Below are 14,716 nucleotides of genomic sequence, written 5' to 3'. Positions count from 1 at the left end.
TAGTTAGAACGTTGTTAAAATTACAATTGATGCCTTTTAAATGATATTTCATATAGTAGTATAAATGAGGCTATAGGTGGGAGATCTACACATTGCTTGTGTCATTTTATTATTTAGATTATTATACTGTACCATTTCCACTTTTGACTGTCTACTTATACAACTTACTCATTAATTACTTATACAAAACATGATTACTACATAGTTGAATCACACATTTAAATTATAAGCCATGATTACTACACTTTTACTATTAAAAAGATATATTCGGGTATGTTAATAATTTACAAAAAATAAAAGTATTGTTTTTGTAAAGCAGATGATGACACGTGTTAGTGATGGTCGTTTTCGAAGCACTGCTTCATGAGGCTTCGAAACATTTACGAATCTTTAGTTTCGAATCAGTGGTTCGGAGCGTGTTTCAAACTGGCCAAAGTCACGTGATTTTAGCACGTCATAACTGTTTCGAAACGTTTCGAAAATCCGATGGTTCACCACTAGGGGGAGTTGATCACATGACCAGTGTGTCTAATATGTTTCGGTGAACTCGGGTCAGTTTTATTATAAAAGTTCATGAAACATTTATCCTTCTGACTAATAACGCTGCCATTTTGTCTATTTATTGTTTATAGACAGATTTAATGACAAAAATGTGCATAATTAAAAGGGTAGTTAGATTTAATCATTTGTTTGCCCTAAATAAAACAAAAAACACATAATACACTTTTAACTATGTCTTAATTAAGTTAAATAATTTTTTTAACATATTTTAATAAAAATCTTGCTATTATTTTGTAAAAAAAAAGTGTAAAATGTTTGGCCATATCTGCTTTACACTATTTTGACCATCAGGGGTCGCCAGCGTGTGTGGTGTTTCGAACTGCTTCGAAAAACTGAATCAATTTTCGAAGCAATTGGTTCAATTGATTCGAAGCTTCGAAAAGCTTCGTTTCTCCCATCACTAACTGACGTGTCTGCACCATGAATATTAGTTTATTATATTGTTTTTATAGTTAACTTTTATTTTAAAAAAATTTAATGTTTCTATTTTGTACAACATAATTAGCTTGCTAGCCGCGTATGCAAACGAGATATTGCAATGACACATTTTTGAGCAGGCATTAGTGCTAGATACCAATCGGGGGGACTGGATTGCTCATGACACCTGGTTGAGCACCACGTTGGATGGGGTAAAGTAAAAGAGTTAATGATCAGACGACAAGCCTCCGTTTCTTATTTTCTTATATTTCAGTTTAGGCGAACCCGAAGTTAAACGCTCGGTTACACTGTGATACATGTATGAATTATAATGTTAGGCTAGTAACGTAATAGTCGCATCTACTGGTATGTTAACATCAGGCACCCAGCACTGACTCTGTTGGTACTATTTTCCACGCAACAATTCCTTGGCATTTTGACTTACAGACACCGCTACTAGCATACAACAACACACTGCACGTCTCTTCTTTCGGCCCCTCGGTTGCGCGCGCAACCAGTTAGTGACGTCGCCGTGCAATCCCATAGCAGTCAGTACGAAGTCACACGCACATACACGAGTGATTTTCGTAGGGTTGAAGCTGTTCCTACGGATCTTGATTTAACACTGAGCCCGTACAACAGAAGTGAAAACTTATATCTGTGTTATTATAACGCGACAAATGGGAAGAAAACAATGTAATCCTCCGTTTTTCCGTTTGAAAGCAAGTTAGAACTCATTCTACTTAACAAGGTAAGCTATATGCTGTCATTTGCAGTCCGTAGACTTTATATATTTATTAGTAAACATCATAATTTAGAACAAACAGGAATACGACATAGGCTAATAAATAAGGTAAAAAGAAGTAATAGAAAACGAAAAAAAAACACAAAAATTTTAATAAATTGTAATATTATTGATATTATGAACTAATTCAAATCTTTCTAAATAAATTATAAACGTAACGCGATGAAAACACTATAAGAAACACACAGAGGGATCAGACTTCGACAGAACTCTGGATATCTTCTCTAATTATTTTCTATTCTAATTATTTAAAGATTTCCAAATGATTTCATCACTCCAGTCTGTCCGGTTGAGGGCTTATTGCAACCATAAACACCTATCTTCAAATGGTGGCTTCGACGACGGTATACTATAAAAATGAAGGTAATCTATTTTGGCATTCCTATTCTGACACTCAACAGCACAACAAGACATTTTCTAGTGAGTTAAATTGTTTCACTCGTGTCTCATTCATTTCCACAGTTTTTCTGCCACCACATGCGCGCGTGACGTAAATGTGACGTCGACTCACGGGGCGGAGTGTGACCAAAAAAATATACAAAATTTCGTAGACCACCGACCCTCTAAAATTTATAATAATAGGGTCGAACGTGCTCATAAACAGGAATTAATAAATTGAATTTTGCATCTTTGAATAGCTGTAAGAATATTTCCTTTTAATATATTTTTTGTCAAAGTTTTGAGAGATAATGTTTATTCCACTGTTATTGCTTATTTAGACTTAGTGCGGTCAATTTACCGTAGTCTTTGGCCTCTTTTCGTCGAATAAGCATGGGGTACTTATTGGCAGAGCAGATAATTGTGCACAAAGGAAGAGCTGTGTAAGGGACACCACACAAATTATCAAACTGTACCCCTGCATCCTTAGCACGCTTATGAAGAGACGCTGCCACCTAAACATAAAAAACAAACAATGTGGTTTACACAAACAAAAAACACTCATATAGAATCCGCAAACCGAACACGTGCTTACCCGGTCCATCAACGCTGGATAAGATATGATTACTCTAAGATCGAAGTATATCGGCGACAATAGTCCACTTTTTAGTTTAAATTTGCCAAATTTTATAGCATGTATTTTGTGAAGTTCCAATATTAAACTATCAAGACCCGCGTCACTCATTTTAATAGAATTCGCGAACTTCATCAGCTCCAACAATGTCAGTGTCACTTCACAAGATAGAGCGCACGTAGCGTCTCGCTGCAGCCTGCGACAACCACGCCCACATTTAGACGTGACGTCAGTTACTACACCCATTCACATCTCTCTCCAACACAGTGGGTGGCGATAATGTGCCTTATGTTGGTGCTACCCGCTATAAAACCGAGAAAGAGCACGAAAAAGAGAGAAAGCCCGAAGTTGAAGTACTAAAGTTGTTTACCACGTCGGTAAGTAAAAGTATTTGTTTCGAAAGCCTAATGTAATTCCAAAATGTATTTATAGTAATACATATATTTATGCTTGATAAAATCCAATGATCAATATATTCACAAGGATTGTACTGTGGTGCACGTAACAGTTACCTTCCCTTACGAAAATTAACCATGGTTTTATTGTGGTAAAAGTGTAGTAACCATGGTTTTTTGGTGTATTGATTACTATCAGCAAAACCATGGTTTTACTATACTAACCATGGTTTAACTATGGTTTTTGAAAAACATGGTTGTCAAAACCATGGTAATTTTGTAGTTACTATGGTTTTACTACAGTAACCATGGTTTTTTGGTTTTAACTGTAGTAAAACCATGGTTAATTTTCGTAAGGGTTAATCTTTTGCTGCTGTTAACTTTACCTATCAGATATCTGTCAAGCCAAAGTGAAATGAAACTTAATTGTAGCTTGTTTTGAGAAATTGTTCAAATGTAAAACATTGATAACTTAAAAACTGTGAGTCATTTGTGTAGTCCATGCACATGATACAGCTTAATATGCCTAGTTGAACTTCACACATGCACGTTATTAACGTTTACAGTCTGTAGTGTTGATAAATTTGTTGATACATTCTTACAGGTTACTTCATCTAAAAAAAAGAACTGAACTGTGCAGGACCACAGCCCATTTTTACTGTTTGAACTGCAGCCAGACTGTAGTACGCAAGGAAATGGCAAATGCTTTATGACAGAAGCACTTACAGCATCTTCAACTCCCTCTGTAGCTGCATGCTCCACAAATACACCTTTCATTTTTTTTTATTACAGGATTACAGAAAGAACATAAAGTGGAAGTTCATAAGGAACATTGGTCCAGCATGGTCCTGGGTAACGTAGAGAGTCACCCCAAGATATTCCTTGGAGAAGTGATGGAGCCTGTCTTTCTCCAGATGGATTTGTTTTCGAATATCTGGAGGATCTGAACACGTTTATTTCAAACTGTTATGAGGAACAAGGCCTGTAAGGGCCATTAAATATTCTTGTTCAATAATAAATACAAAAATGCCCAGTGAAGCAAGAAGTGTCTTTTAATTTATCTTTAAGTATCTGGGTGACCTGGACATATTCATGTCAAGTTGTTAAAGAACAAAACCTCTGAAGGTCAATGCCATGTTACTAAACTTCTACTGAAGTGCAATATAACATTCTAGCACCCATCACTTTTGGTCTCATTACACAATTTTTCCATTAATAACATTTGCTCCACTGTCAATTCTAACGCACGCCACTTTGTGTTTCATTGCACAATGAAACATACAATGTTTACATCTATAAACATTTATGTTCTATGCTGCATTGTGTTGTGTTTTATACTATATTGGGGCTTTGTTGTGATTATACTGTATATTGTAATATTCTTGTGAATATTGTAAATTCTACAGTCATGCTTAGTGCTTCTAGTCTAGTGTATGACTAAACATGAAAACTGATATATTTGTATTTATTATGAAGGCATCTGGAGCTTGCTCCACCAGAATGTCATTGCACATGTACAGTGAAAATAAAGATCTTATATAATCTATCAAAACAAGTAATTTCTCTATTTAGTCTATATGTATGTATATTGTGTAGGCTATTGCATATTGATCCTATAATTGACATATTTAGACTTTATGATGAAGTGGAACAAATGTTTAGAAAATTAAATGAAAATAAACTCATGAAAATATGTTAAGCATTACATTTACAATACTAAAAAGTAATGTCCACTTACATGTAAACATTCAAAACTTGTTTTGGGTATGTTACAATCGATCATATTAAATGGGAATTTATATCATTACATGCTGTAAAGGAATAAGGTAAAGCAAGCATACGTTATTGTTTAACCAATGAAATTAGCTCCGTTTATAATGTTTTTATCAAATTGGGGGAGGGTGGCCTAGATTTAATTTATGTCATATTAGTTTGGATATCGTTTACAAATATAAGAATATGTGTATTGTTAAAACGAAATATTACATTTTATTTAGATGCCAAGATTGCAATAAACTGCTTCAACATACTTCGATAGGATTAGCGAGTTTCCGTAACGCTTACAACATTTCCAAACCCCAGTACGATAATGTGCAGTTAACCTCCTCTGTGTAGAAAATGTATGGTTTTAAATGTGACCGTCTCAACGTTATATAGAGATTCATCTTCTTGGCACAACGCCAGAGTTCACGCGGGCACGGAATCTCACATGCTCACATATAAGGTAAAATTTAATGCAAAAATCCGTTCCTCTAATAATTTAATCTAAACATATTTTTAAAATCATTATTGAACATTAAAATCAATCACGTGGCTATAGCTTATGTCATTTTCGTTGTTTATATTCTTTATGGATTTAAAATTACATTAATTTTATATGATGCAGTTGTTGTGCAAAATGCATAATGACACAATTAAACAAGCCATTAAGACTTAAATAAATAAAACATGCCGTTTCAGATGTAAATATGATGCAAATGTGTCATTATTCCGATTGAATAGTATTTGATATGAAAGTTAGTCATCACTTTTATTTTGGAGGTTTTTGCATGTAAGCAGGGGTTTTCAGAAATGTAACTGCCATGGAAAAGATTGAAAGCTCTAGATGAAGTGAAAAAGCATTAAATAAGTCGTACCCCTTTGGTGGCACATTAAAAACAAACAAACATTCGAATAGCATTTTTTAAATTCGAATTATTATTGCCGATCGAATATCCGTGCTCATCCCTAATTTTAATAAGCAATATTATATAACAAAAACGTTACAAGATTTTAAACTTGTTTAGTGCTCTTATTGTTTTCAGCATCACTTTGTGAAAGGTTAACTTCTAAATTAAATGAAATAACAGAATTCTTAATGCTTATGTTTTGTTGAGATTAGCTTTACCGTTTTACGCTACGTGTTTTAACATATTCTGCATATTTTATTTAAACCTAATTCTTCTACATCTTTGTACCAAAGTTATTTTCTGTTTTTCGATAGTGTTGTTGATACTCTTACAGACACAATTATGATGATTTCTGCTTTTATCTTACCGAATGTAGTATCAGCAATAATCTGCTCACGCTGAATGACGCGTCTTGTTTGATAACGTTCAGTTTCCATGTTGCCAGATAATAAAAAAAAAAATTATATATATATATATATATATATATATAATTGGCCTTAAAAAACAAAATTCGTCCAAACATTGTATTTCAGAAATAAATCAGAGCAGTCACTAATACTAACCTACACCTAACAATCACTTTATAGATAATGTCAAAGTGTCACATTAATTGCTAAAACACTACCTCTAAAGAGGATTTTTAAAAATGGGATCTGGCAACACTGCAAATTCTGTACCTGCAGCGGCGCAGCTTAAGCCAATCTTCGTCATTTTACATTAAACTATACAGTAAAGCGTCCAAACTTAATTATATATGCGGATTCGTTTTGAAAAATGAATTAGTCATTTAGAGAACTTTTTTACAAACTTTATTTCTACGAAAAAATTACACCGGATCTCTGTGACCTCTTAGCTAGCTACGGCCATGCCTGTGAGAGTCTTTTCAAATACGCTTCCCAGCCTATCTTTCTGTACTCCTCTGCAGCTTTGAGACGATCTGGACTAGCAATAATACCTCTTCCCACAATTATAATGTCAGAGCCTTTACGGCAAATCACATCTTCTGGAGTTGAATACTGCTGGCCAAGCTCATCCCCTATAGGGCAAAAAAAAGAAAACATGAGAAAACTGTGTACATACAAACAAATGACTGAATATTTTGTTGAATAGTTGAATCATGTTCCTCTAACCAGACTTCATATTTTAAATAAAATAAAAAAATGACCTCCTGTGTGCATTTGCACTCCTGGCGTCATGTGTACAAAACCGGGCTTTTCACTGATCTTTGATCCACTTATAAACCCGAACACAAAGTCAGAGTGCTCTTCGGCCATCTTCACCTAAAAAGCATTTTAAATACAAGGATTAATCAAACCATAAATAAGCAAAGTGTTTATACAGATCTAAAACTTTAAAGGGGGTCATATGATGTGCTTTCATCATGGTTTCCTTTCTGTTCCCACTTGAACATGTATTACTGGAAGTGAGAACAGTATCCCAAAGTATTAAAAAATATATAAAAATTGTACCACAGCTTGTGTGTAACCCGCTGTTGCCAGACAACCCTGAGAGCTCATCTGAGCAATGAGCAAACAGCCGTGCCCCAATGGCTTGCCAACAGCACTAAGACCCTGCAACACACCCGGACCTGGTAATGCATGAGCATTAATGATGTGGGCCCACGAAGAGATCCGATAGATGCCGCCTGTACAACACAAAGACATTGTAGATTATTTACATGAAACTTTTAACAAAAAAAGAATGGGATAGACTCCCAATTATCCTGTGAAACAAACACTCACCCTCATACTGATGCTTTACCGTGTTTCCAATATCAGCAAACTTGCGATCCTCAAAAATAAGAAAGTTGTACCTCATAGCCAACTCTGCAAGTTTGCTGGTGACATCTTCACTAAAATCTTCCAAGATGTCCACGTGAGTCTTCAACACACAAATCAGTGGACCCAACTTCGAAGCGATATCCAACAGCTCTTTAGAACTAGTCACATCTGCAGACACACACAGATTGGTCTTCTTTTCCTCCATGATCTTCAGCAGCTGAGCAGCGAGTGGATGTGTGTCAGGCAACCCAGCACGAGCGCCATAGCTGAGTATCTCATCAGGAATTGGGGGTTTGTAGGTGTTATGCTCTTGAGTAAAACTCTTTACATCTTGAGAAGTAGCCAGGTCAATTTTTCCAGCTTTAAGCAACACTTCCAAGAGTTTGGAGACAGAAACCACTGAATGTAGAGTAATGCCTTTATCAGCTAGCATTAAACTGCCCCCCTGTTCTCGGTCTACAAACACGACAGCATCTGTGATCTTCAGGCCTTCTTTCTTAAGCGCCTCTGCAGTTTCTAGAACACTGCCTCCACTGGTCACTACATCCTCCACTATTAAACATCTCTGTCCAGGGTGGATGACCCCCTCCACCATACGGTTTGTTCCTGAGAAATATCACAAGACAAATAAATGTGCTGCAAATGGCAAAAGTGTGACCCTGCCTGTGAAATCCAGGCTTAAGTCTCATAATCAAACTTTTAGAAGCATTAAAGTTTGATTTCACATTAATTTTAATCTTTGACATGACCTTATTCAGTCAATACTAAAGATATCAGGCTATATTTTTTGGGGTGCACAAATTAATGCCGATATACACTAATTATACGTGTCCAATAACTATACTGAATCGCACAGCCGATATTATTCACAGCTATTTCATTTACTATGGCTTTTGATCACTAAATCTTTATCAATCTGAAATCACTGTTAGTTTGAGTTGTTTATAACATGCATTTGAAAAAGCAACATTCATCAAACATAATCATTATACACGGGCGGAGTGTGACCAAAAAATTCTACAAAATTTCGTAGACCACCGGTGTAGCAGTGATCCTGTTCCCCTTGTCGCTTTTTCTACACCCAGCTGTTCTGAATATTTATTTTATAGTTTTAATTGTTGTAAGCTGTATTAGGTTGTACAAACTCTGTAAATATGCTATACCATACTAAAATTTAAATAAATAAACACGCAGATATTCTTAGGTGCCTGCGCTGTCAGCAGAAACATCGACTGGAAGGGGGAACAGACATTCCGAGGGGAACAGGATCAGCTGCTACACCGGCCCTTGGAAGTATTTTTTTATAATAATAAGGTCGAATGTGCTCATAAACAGGAAGTAATAAATTGAATAATGTGTGCATCTTTGATTAACTAAGACTACTTCCTTTAAATATAATTTTTGTCAAAGTTTTGAGAGATAATAATGTTTTTTTTTCCACTGTTATTGCTTATTTAGACTTGTTAGTGTGGTCAAAAGCGTGTTTGGCGCATTTACCGTAGTCTTTGGCCTCTTTTCGTCGAATAAGCATGGGGTACTTATTGGCAGAGCAGATAATTGTGCACAAAGGAAGAGCTGTGTAAGGGACACCACACAAATTATCAAACTGTACCCCTGCATCCTTAGCACGCTTATGAAGAGACGCTGCCACCTAAACATAAAAAACAAACAACATGAAAAAATACTATAGTATACTTTAGTATTTACTATAGTAAACTGATAAACTGTAGTAAAGACCATAGTATACTTTTTTTAGTTTTTACTACAATAAACTATAGTGTATTGTAGTATACTATAGTATATTATAGTATTTACTACACATACCATAGTATCAACTATAGTAAACTGATAAACTGTCGTAAGTTCCATAGTATACTTTAGTTCTTACTACAGTAAACTATAGTGTATTGTAGTAAATTATAGTTTTTACTACACATACCATAGTATTAAACTGATAAACTGTAGTAAGTGCGATATACTTTAGTTCTTACTACAGTAAACTAGTGTATTGTAGTATACTATACACTGTAAAACCTGACAGTAGTCACTAAACAAAATTAGTTTATTTAACTTATCCCGTATCTAACAGCTTCTGGTCTGAGATACAATTGGCTGTCATTTAAGATGGATAATATCCCTACTATCAACCTGTCACACATACTATTTTTTATATTGACAATAGGCCTATAGATTAATCAATATCAGATTTGGTCAATATGATTATTGTTATGGGTAAATATCATATTCATTGCTGTAAGTGGAGGTGTTCTAAGCCTTCCTTTGTCTGGTTTGTAATGACTTTAAATATTTTTTTTCTTCACTAAAAAAGATCCAATCTACTAAAATTGCAAGGAAAATGTGTAGTGACATATCTAGGAAATTACTATTTTGATGAATCTCTCCTATACTTCTCTAAATATTATTTATACTTTCTCTAGCCTTTTGCCTTTGACTTGTATTTAAGCATCTTTTTGTTTTTATTTGTTATTCCTGGTTGTTCTTTATCTGAAAATCCTTTCTGTACACTGATTAACATATTTCCAGTTCCCCAACGAGAATTTTGTATGTTGTTTTTTTTTTGTTAATTAAAATTGAAATTAAACTGACCGTGTGTCTCAATCAGCTCCCTTGTTCAGTAGTCAGGGCACTGATCAGGGAGTCAGCCATTTTAAGGGCTGTCTCAATCGCAAAATCCGTTCAGTGCACTGGAACGTTCGTTCCCTAAAAATTCCCACAATGCACCGCAAAAACCAGTGAGCATCGATGTTCCCTATGTTCCCTAACAGGAAATCACGTGACCTTTTCTGAAGCTCGCCAACCGAACATCACGTGATCCAACTCAATAAACTTTATGAAATGTTACAGAACTTTTATAAAGACAAACGTTTGTTTTAGTTGTAAATATAAACACACATTGCTACACAGTAAGGGACCACAATCTACTCAATATTTAAAAGAATAATATTTATTTAAAATTGTAAATATATTTATTACATTTAAAATGTAATTATATGCCTCCAATTTTATGCACAGATATGTAAGAGAATAATGGCAGCATTTTTCACAATGTACTGTTTTTAAAATTAAGTCAGAAAGATGTTGGTTTTGCCGGTTGTTGATGAGTAACAGCTGTGAGTGATTACAACACGCTTAAGCAGCCGTGACAGAAAAATAAGTGAACATCGTCCCAATGTGAAGTGAGCTAGGGTCCTTACCAGTGCCCGAACCTGTGTACACGATATACTGATTCACGACCTCGGGAGCTAGGGAACGAATTGAGACACACGGTGAATAAGTACTGAATCAGACATTCTCCCTCTCTCACACACCTGAAGTAAATAATGCGCTTTCATTTTGACACGCGCCCCTCCCCCATATTAGTGATGGGCAGTCCGGCTCTTTCCATAGATTCGGCCCAAGCTCCGGCTCTACATTTTAGTGATGGCAGTCCGGCTCTTTTCATAGATTCGGCTCTTCTGGCTCGGCTCCCTTAGAAGAGCCGGCTCTAACGGTCCCACCCCTGCCTGCGTCTGAAAATTCGGCTCTGCTTGTTCGCTACAAAAAATCAGCTCTTAGAGCGGCTCGTTCGCGAACGACCCATCACTACCCCACATCGCGGAGTTTCACAGTCACAGAGCAGCAACAGGCAACAGCCAGGACGACATGAAGAGCTAACAGGTAAGCACTAAACTCTTTCAAACTTTTTAAAGCATCTTTAAACTTCAAAAACTTGTTGTTTGTCGTTAGTCTTCATTTTAAAACGGTCTTGGTTAAGGAAATTTGTGTAATGTTACCACAAGAGAATGTGACAATGACACAGCAATATTGCCTCGGACACCTTCCTCTTTAAAGCATCTTTAAACTTTAAAAACATGTTGTTTGTCTTGACTCTTCATTTTAATACTGACTCGGTTAAGGAAATTTGTGTTTAGCTTTATAGCGTCCAGCATAATTTTGGATCTTTACCATTGAGGAGACTGGCTGACTTTCTCAACCAACCATCATTCAAACACAAAAACTTTAAACGTACCACATTTATTTATTATGTTGCTAGTATACCAGAGTTCTGTTAGTGGAACATTTATTCATATTTTTGTGTTCTCACAGGTAACTACGAATGCGTCTAGAGCAGTTTTTGATCTTAACCATTGAGGAGGCTTACTGACTATCATCTACCAACCGTCATTAACACACCAAAAACTAAAGTAATGTTACTACAAGTGGACCTATTCATTTACTCATTATGCTGTGAGTACACCAGTTTTATTAGTGAAAAAATAATGTTTGTGTTTTCTCACTGCTTGGCATAGACAAATGTGACCCTATGTAATTTGGAAATTTCATGGGAAAAGTGTACGTCTTAAAAATGTTTAAATGTTATTTGATTTAAGGAACAGTACACTGATTTACAATACATTGAGTTTATTAAAGTAACAAAGACATACTTGATATATTTATAAGGAATGTGTAAATCTAATATTAGTTTTAATGTGAATTTGGACTGAACAGCACACTTTTGTTTTATGTCTAAAACAATGTTTGTAAAATAAACGATTGTTCAAACTGTAATAATTTTACCCTTTTCTGTCTTTTTTACACTAATGTTTTTCTGAAATTTTACATTTCCTATAGTAAGTTTACCATAAATTGCTATTTTAATACAGTTGACTTTATTATAGAAAGTTTCAAAAATACTATAGTATATGCTAGAGTAATTTTACTTCATTTCCTATAGTTAGTTTACTATAAATTACTATAGTACTTTTAATACAGTTTACTGTAGGACATTTTCTATAGTAATTTTACTATAATACACTATAGTATTTTTTTTTCATTTGGGTGGTTTACACAAACAAAAAACACTCATATAGAATCCGCAAACCGAACACGTTCTTACCCGGTCCATCAACGCTGGATAAGATATGATTACTCTAAGATCGAAGTATATCGGCGACAATAGTCCACTTTTTAGTTTAAATTTGCCAAATTTTATAGCATGTATTTTGTGAAGTTCCAATATTAAACTATCAAGACTCGCGTCACTCATTTTTATAGAACTCACGAACTCATTCAGCTTCAACACTGTTGATGCACATGCGCTAAGCCGGAAGTGAAATTCTCTTCTTCTTCCTTCTTTTTTCCCGCCCCGCAGACTCACTTCTTGCTAGACATAGATATGTATAAAGGCTAGATGGCTCAAGGCGGAGTCAGCTGTGTCGTCACTTGGCGGCCATCTTAGGTCAGTGCTGCCATAGTGAAGGTGAGTGACATACTCCAACTAAAATGCTCGTAACTTGCTGAATTCTCGACGGATTTACAAACGGTTTGGTGTATTACAAACCTTATTAACGTGGCTATGATTTGTGCTAATAAACTCCGTGGCTATAATTTTTCACAAGTTCCTATGTAGTTAAATAGCCGCATCCCTGACGTTTATGACACACCAAGCCGTTTGAAAATCGGTTGAAAATTGAGCAAAATATAGTTATTTCAGCACTACATGCACAATAGACTTTAATGTTATAACTGGACGAGCGGTCCTGTCCTAAGATGGCCGCCGTGTGACGTCGTCGGGTCCCATTGGCTCTCAGCGCCGGTAAGCCATCTAGCCTTTATACATATCTATGTTGCTAGACACCAGTGGATGGACAGCTGACGTCATTTCCGTATCGTCATTCACTTTTCAAATTTGACGCGCCATGCACATGTCAGCGGTAAGAAAAAATAATAAACTGTCGATTATTTATCGGTCATGCCAGATTTCAAATGCACAAGCTAGCTAGACAGTTTTAGGGCGCAGGAATGAGGTGTGGTCAGTCGGTGGTGTGCACAGTGTGCAACAGTTTATTTTGAACTGTTCATGTTTTATTTTCTCTTGAAATCGGGACTTCCCCCACAACCTTACGGGCCTGACTCTTGCATCTTCATTCTGATGGTCAGATTTGTCTAATTTTACCAAGATTTGTGTAATTTCCAATAAATATTGCAAAACCACGAAGTGTTAATTTTATCTGGATTGTTTGGTAAATTGTCTGATCATGTGAATCTACGTATATTTTAAAAACAGAAGTGGTTACATTTTACAAAAAAAAAACTGTGGTCAAAAAGTCTGTTGTAATGACAAAACGTTATAGTCCATTGATCTAGGCTGAATTTAAGTCACAAAAAAATAGTGAAATTATCTGAACAATACATATTTTCAAGGTGGTTCTTGTGAATGCAGTTTGCATGAATTATTGATGTTATAATATTAAGCATATTATTGAGAATTGTTTTATGTAAAGAGATATGATAAAGATCATATTTCAATTTGCACACAGATCTTATATTATATTTTAAGTCATTAAAGTAAAATGACAATACTGAAAATACGACGTGTGCAATTAAGCCTGCAAAGAATGTCTATACACTGGTGAAAACCGAAAATAAATATGCTGTCTATCCAGAGGTGAAAATATGAAATAAAATTGCTGTTCATCCAGCGGTGAAAACGGAATTTAGCGGCGAAACGGAAATGACGTAGGCTGTCTATCCACTGGTGTCCAGCCACTGGTGTCTAGTCGGAGGTGAGTCTGCGGGGCTGCAGCTGGATGCTATTGCGCCGGTTGAGATGTCTTACAGCGGAGTCTCTAACGTCCTCACCTGGCGGCCATCTTACCACAGACAGTTTGCTCACTCTAAGCATTGAGTTTAATGGTGCAGGAACTTTTAAATGAGCATAACTTGCTCAATATTGTACCAATTTTCAAACGGTTTGGTTTCTTACAAACGTTATTAACGTGGCTATAATTCTGGATGCTTTAACATTTTTCTTTTTTTTTTTCAATTTTTTTAGTTTAAGCATGCAGTGTCATAGGTACATCTTTGACGTTTAACAAACCAAACCGTTTGAACATTGGTAAAAAAAAAAGCAAGTTATGGTCATTTAAAGGTACCTGTACCATTAAATATAAATGCTACGAGTGAGCGAGCGTCATGTGGTAAGATGGCCGCCAAAACGCGGACGTTCCAACGCGCCCAGGCATAGATATGCGCCCAGATATACTTTTTTTCCGCGTCCGGCTCGCGCGCGCACG

At 35.7% G+C, this 14,716-nt stretch overlaps 2 protein-coding genes and 1 long non-coding RNA gene across 3 annotated transcripts in view; 1 reads left to right on the top strand and 2 right to left on the bottom strand.

The window, feature by feature from the left end:
* LOC129451434 (uridine 5'-monophosphate synthase) overlaps positions 1-2,973 on the bottom strand; it is a 31,073-nt gene extending 28,100 nt beyond the window's left edge. The window contains exons 1-2 of the mRNA XM_073855056.1: positions 2,757-2,973; positions 2,523-2,676 (exon numbers count right to left, since the gene is read on the bottom strand). Coding sequence (XP_073711157.1) covers positions 2,523-2,676; positions 2,757-2,930 — 328 coding nt within the window. The 5' untranslated portion in view covers positions 2,931-2,973. The remainder of the gene's footprint in view (positions 1-2,522; positions 2,677-2,756) is intronic.
* Positions 1,561-2,505, top strand: LOC141350254 (uncharacterized). Its single transcript, XR_012358303.1, has 3 exons — positions 1,561-1,729; positions 2,038-2,146; positions 2,246-2,505. It is a non-coding gene; the product is annotated as an uncharacterized lncRNA (long non-coding RNA).
* Positions 2,974-6,651: 3,678 nt separating the features above from the next.
* Positions 6,652-12,744, bottom strand: umps (uridine monophosphate synthetase). The gene is made up of 6 exons (XM_073855055.1): positions 12,538-12,744; positions 9,138-9,291; positions 7,602-8,246; positions 7,329-7,504; positions 7,025-7,139; positions 6,652-6,895 (listed from the first exon to the last, which is right to left on the bottom strand). The coding sequence occupies exons 1-6, from the start codon at positions 12,685-12,687 to the stop codon at positions 6,717-6,719; spliced, it is 1,419 nt and encodes a 472-aa protein (XP_073711156.1). The 5' UTR covers positions 12,688-12,744; the 3' UTR covers positions 6,652-6,716.
* Between the last annotated feature and the right edge of the window lie 1,972 nt (positions 12,745-14,716).

The sequence above is a fragment of the Misgurnus anguillicaudatus genome, chromosome 17, assembly GCF_027580225.2.
Source record: "Misgurnus anguillicaudatus chromosome 17, ASM2758022v2, whole genome shotgun sequence".
In the NCBI taxonomy this organism is placed as follows: Eukaryota; Metazoa; Chordata; class Actinopteri; order Cypriniformes; family Cobitidae; genus Misgurnus; species Misgurnus anguillicaudatus.
Note: the sequence above shows the minus strand (reverse complement) of the source record. Positions and strands in the feature narration are given on the sequence as shown.

Excerpts from the sequence above, each read along its gene's own strand:
- umps (XM_073855055.1), bottom strand. The coding sequence starts at position 12,687 with ATGAGTGACGCGAGTCTTGATAGTTTAATATTGGAACTTCACAAAATA. Across the intron at positions 7,505-7,601 it reads GGTAAAGCATCAGTATGAGG|GCGGCATCTATCGGATCTCT; the intron begins GTGAGTGTTTGT and ends TGTGTTGTACAG. Across the intron at positions 7,140-7,328 it reads CGGGTTACACACAAGCTGTG|GTGAAGATGGCCGAAGAGCA; the intron begins GTACAATTTTTA and ends AATGCTTTTTAG.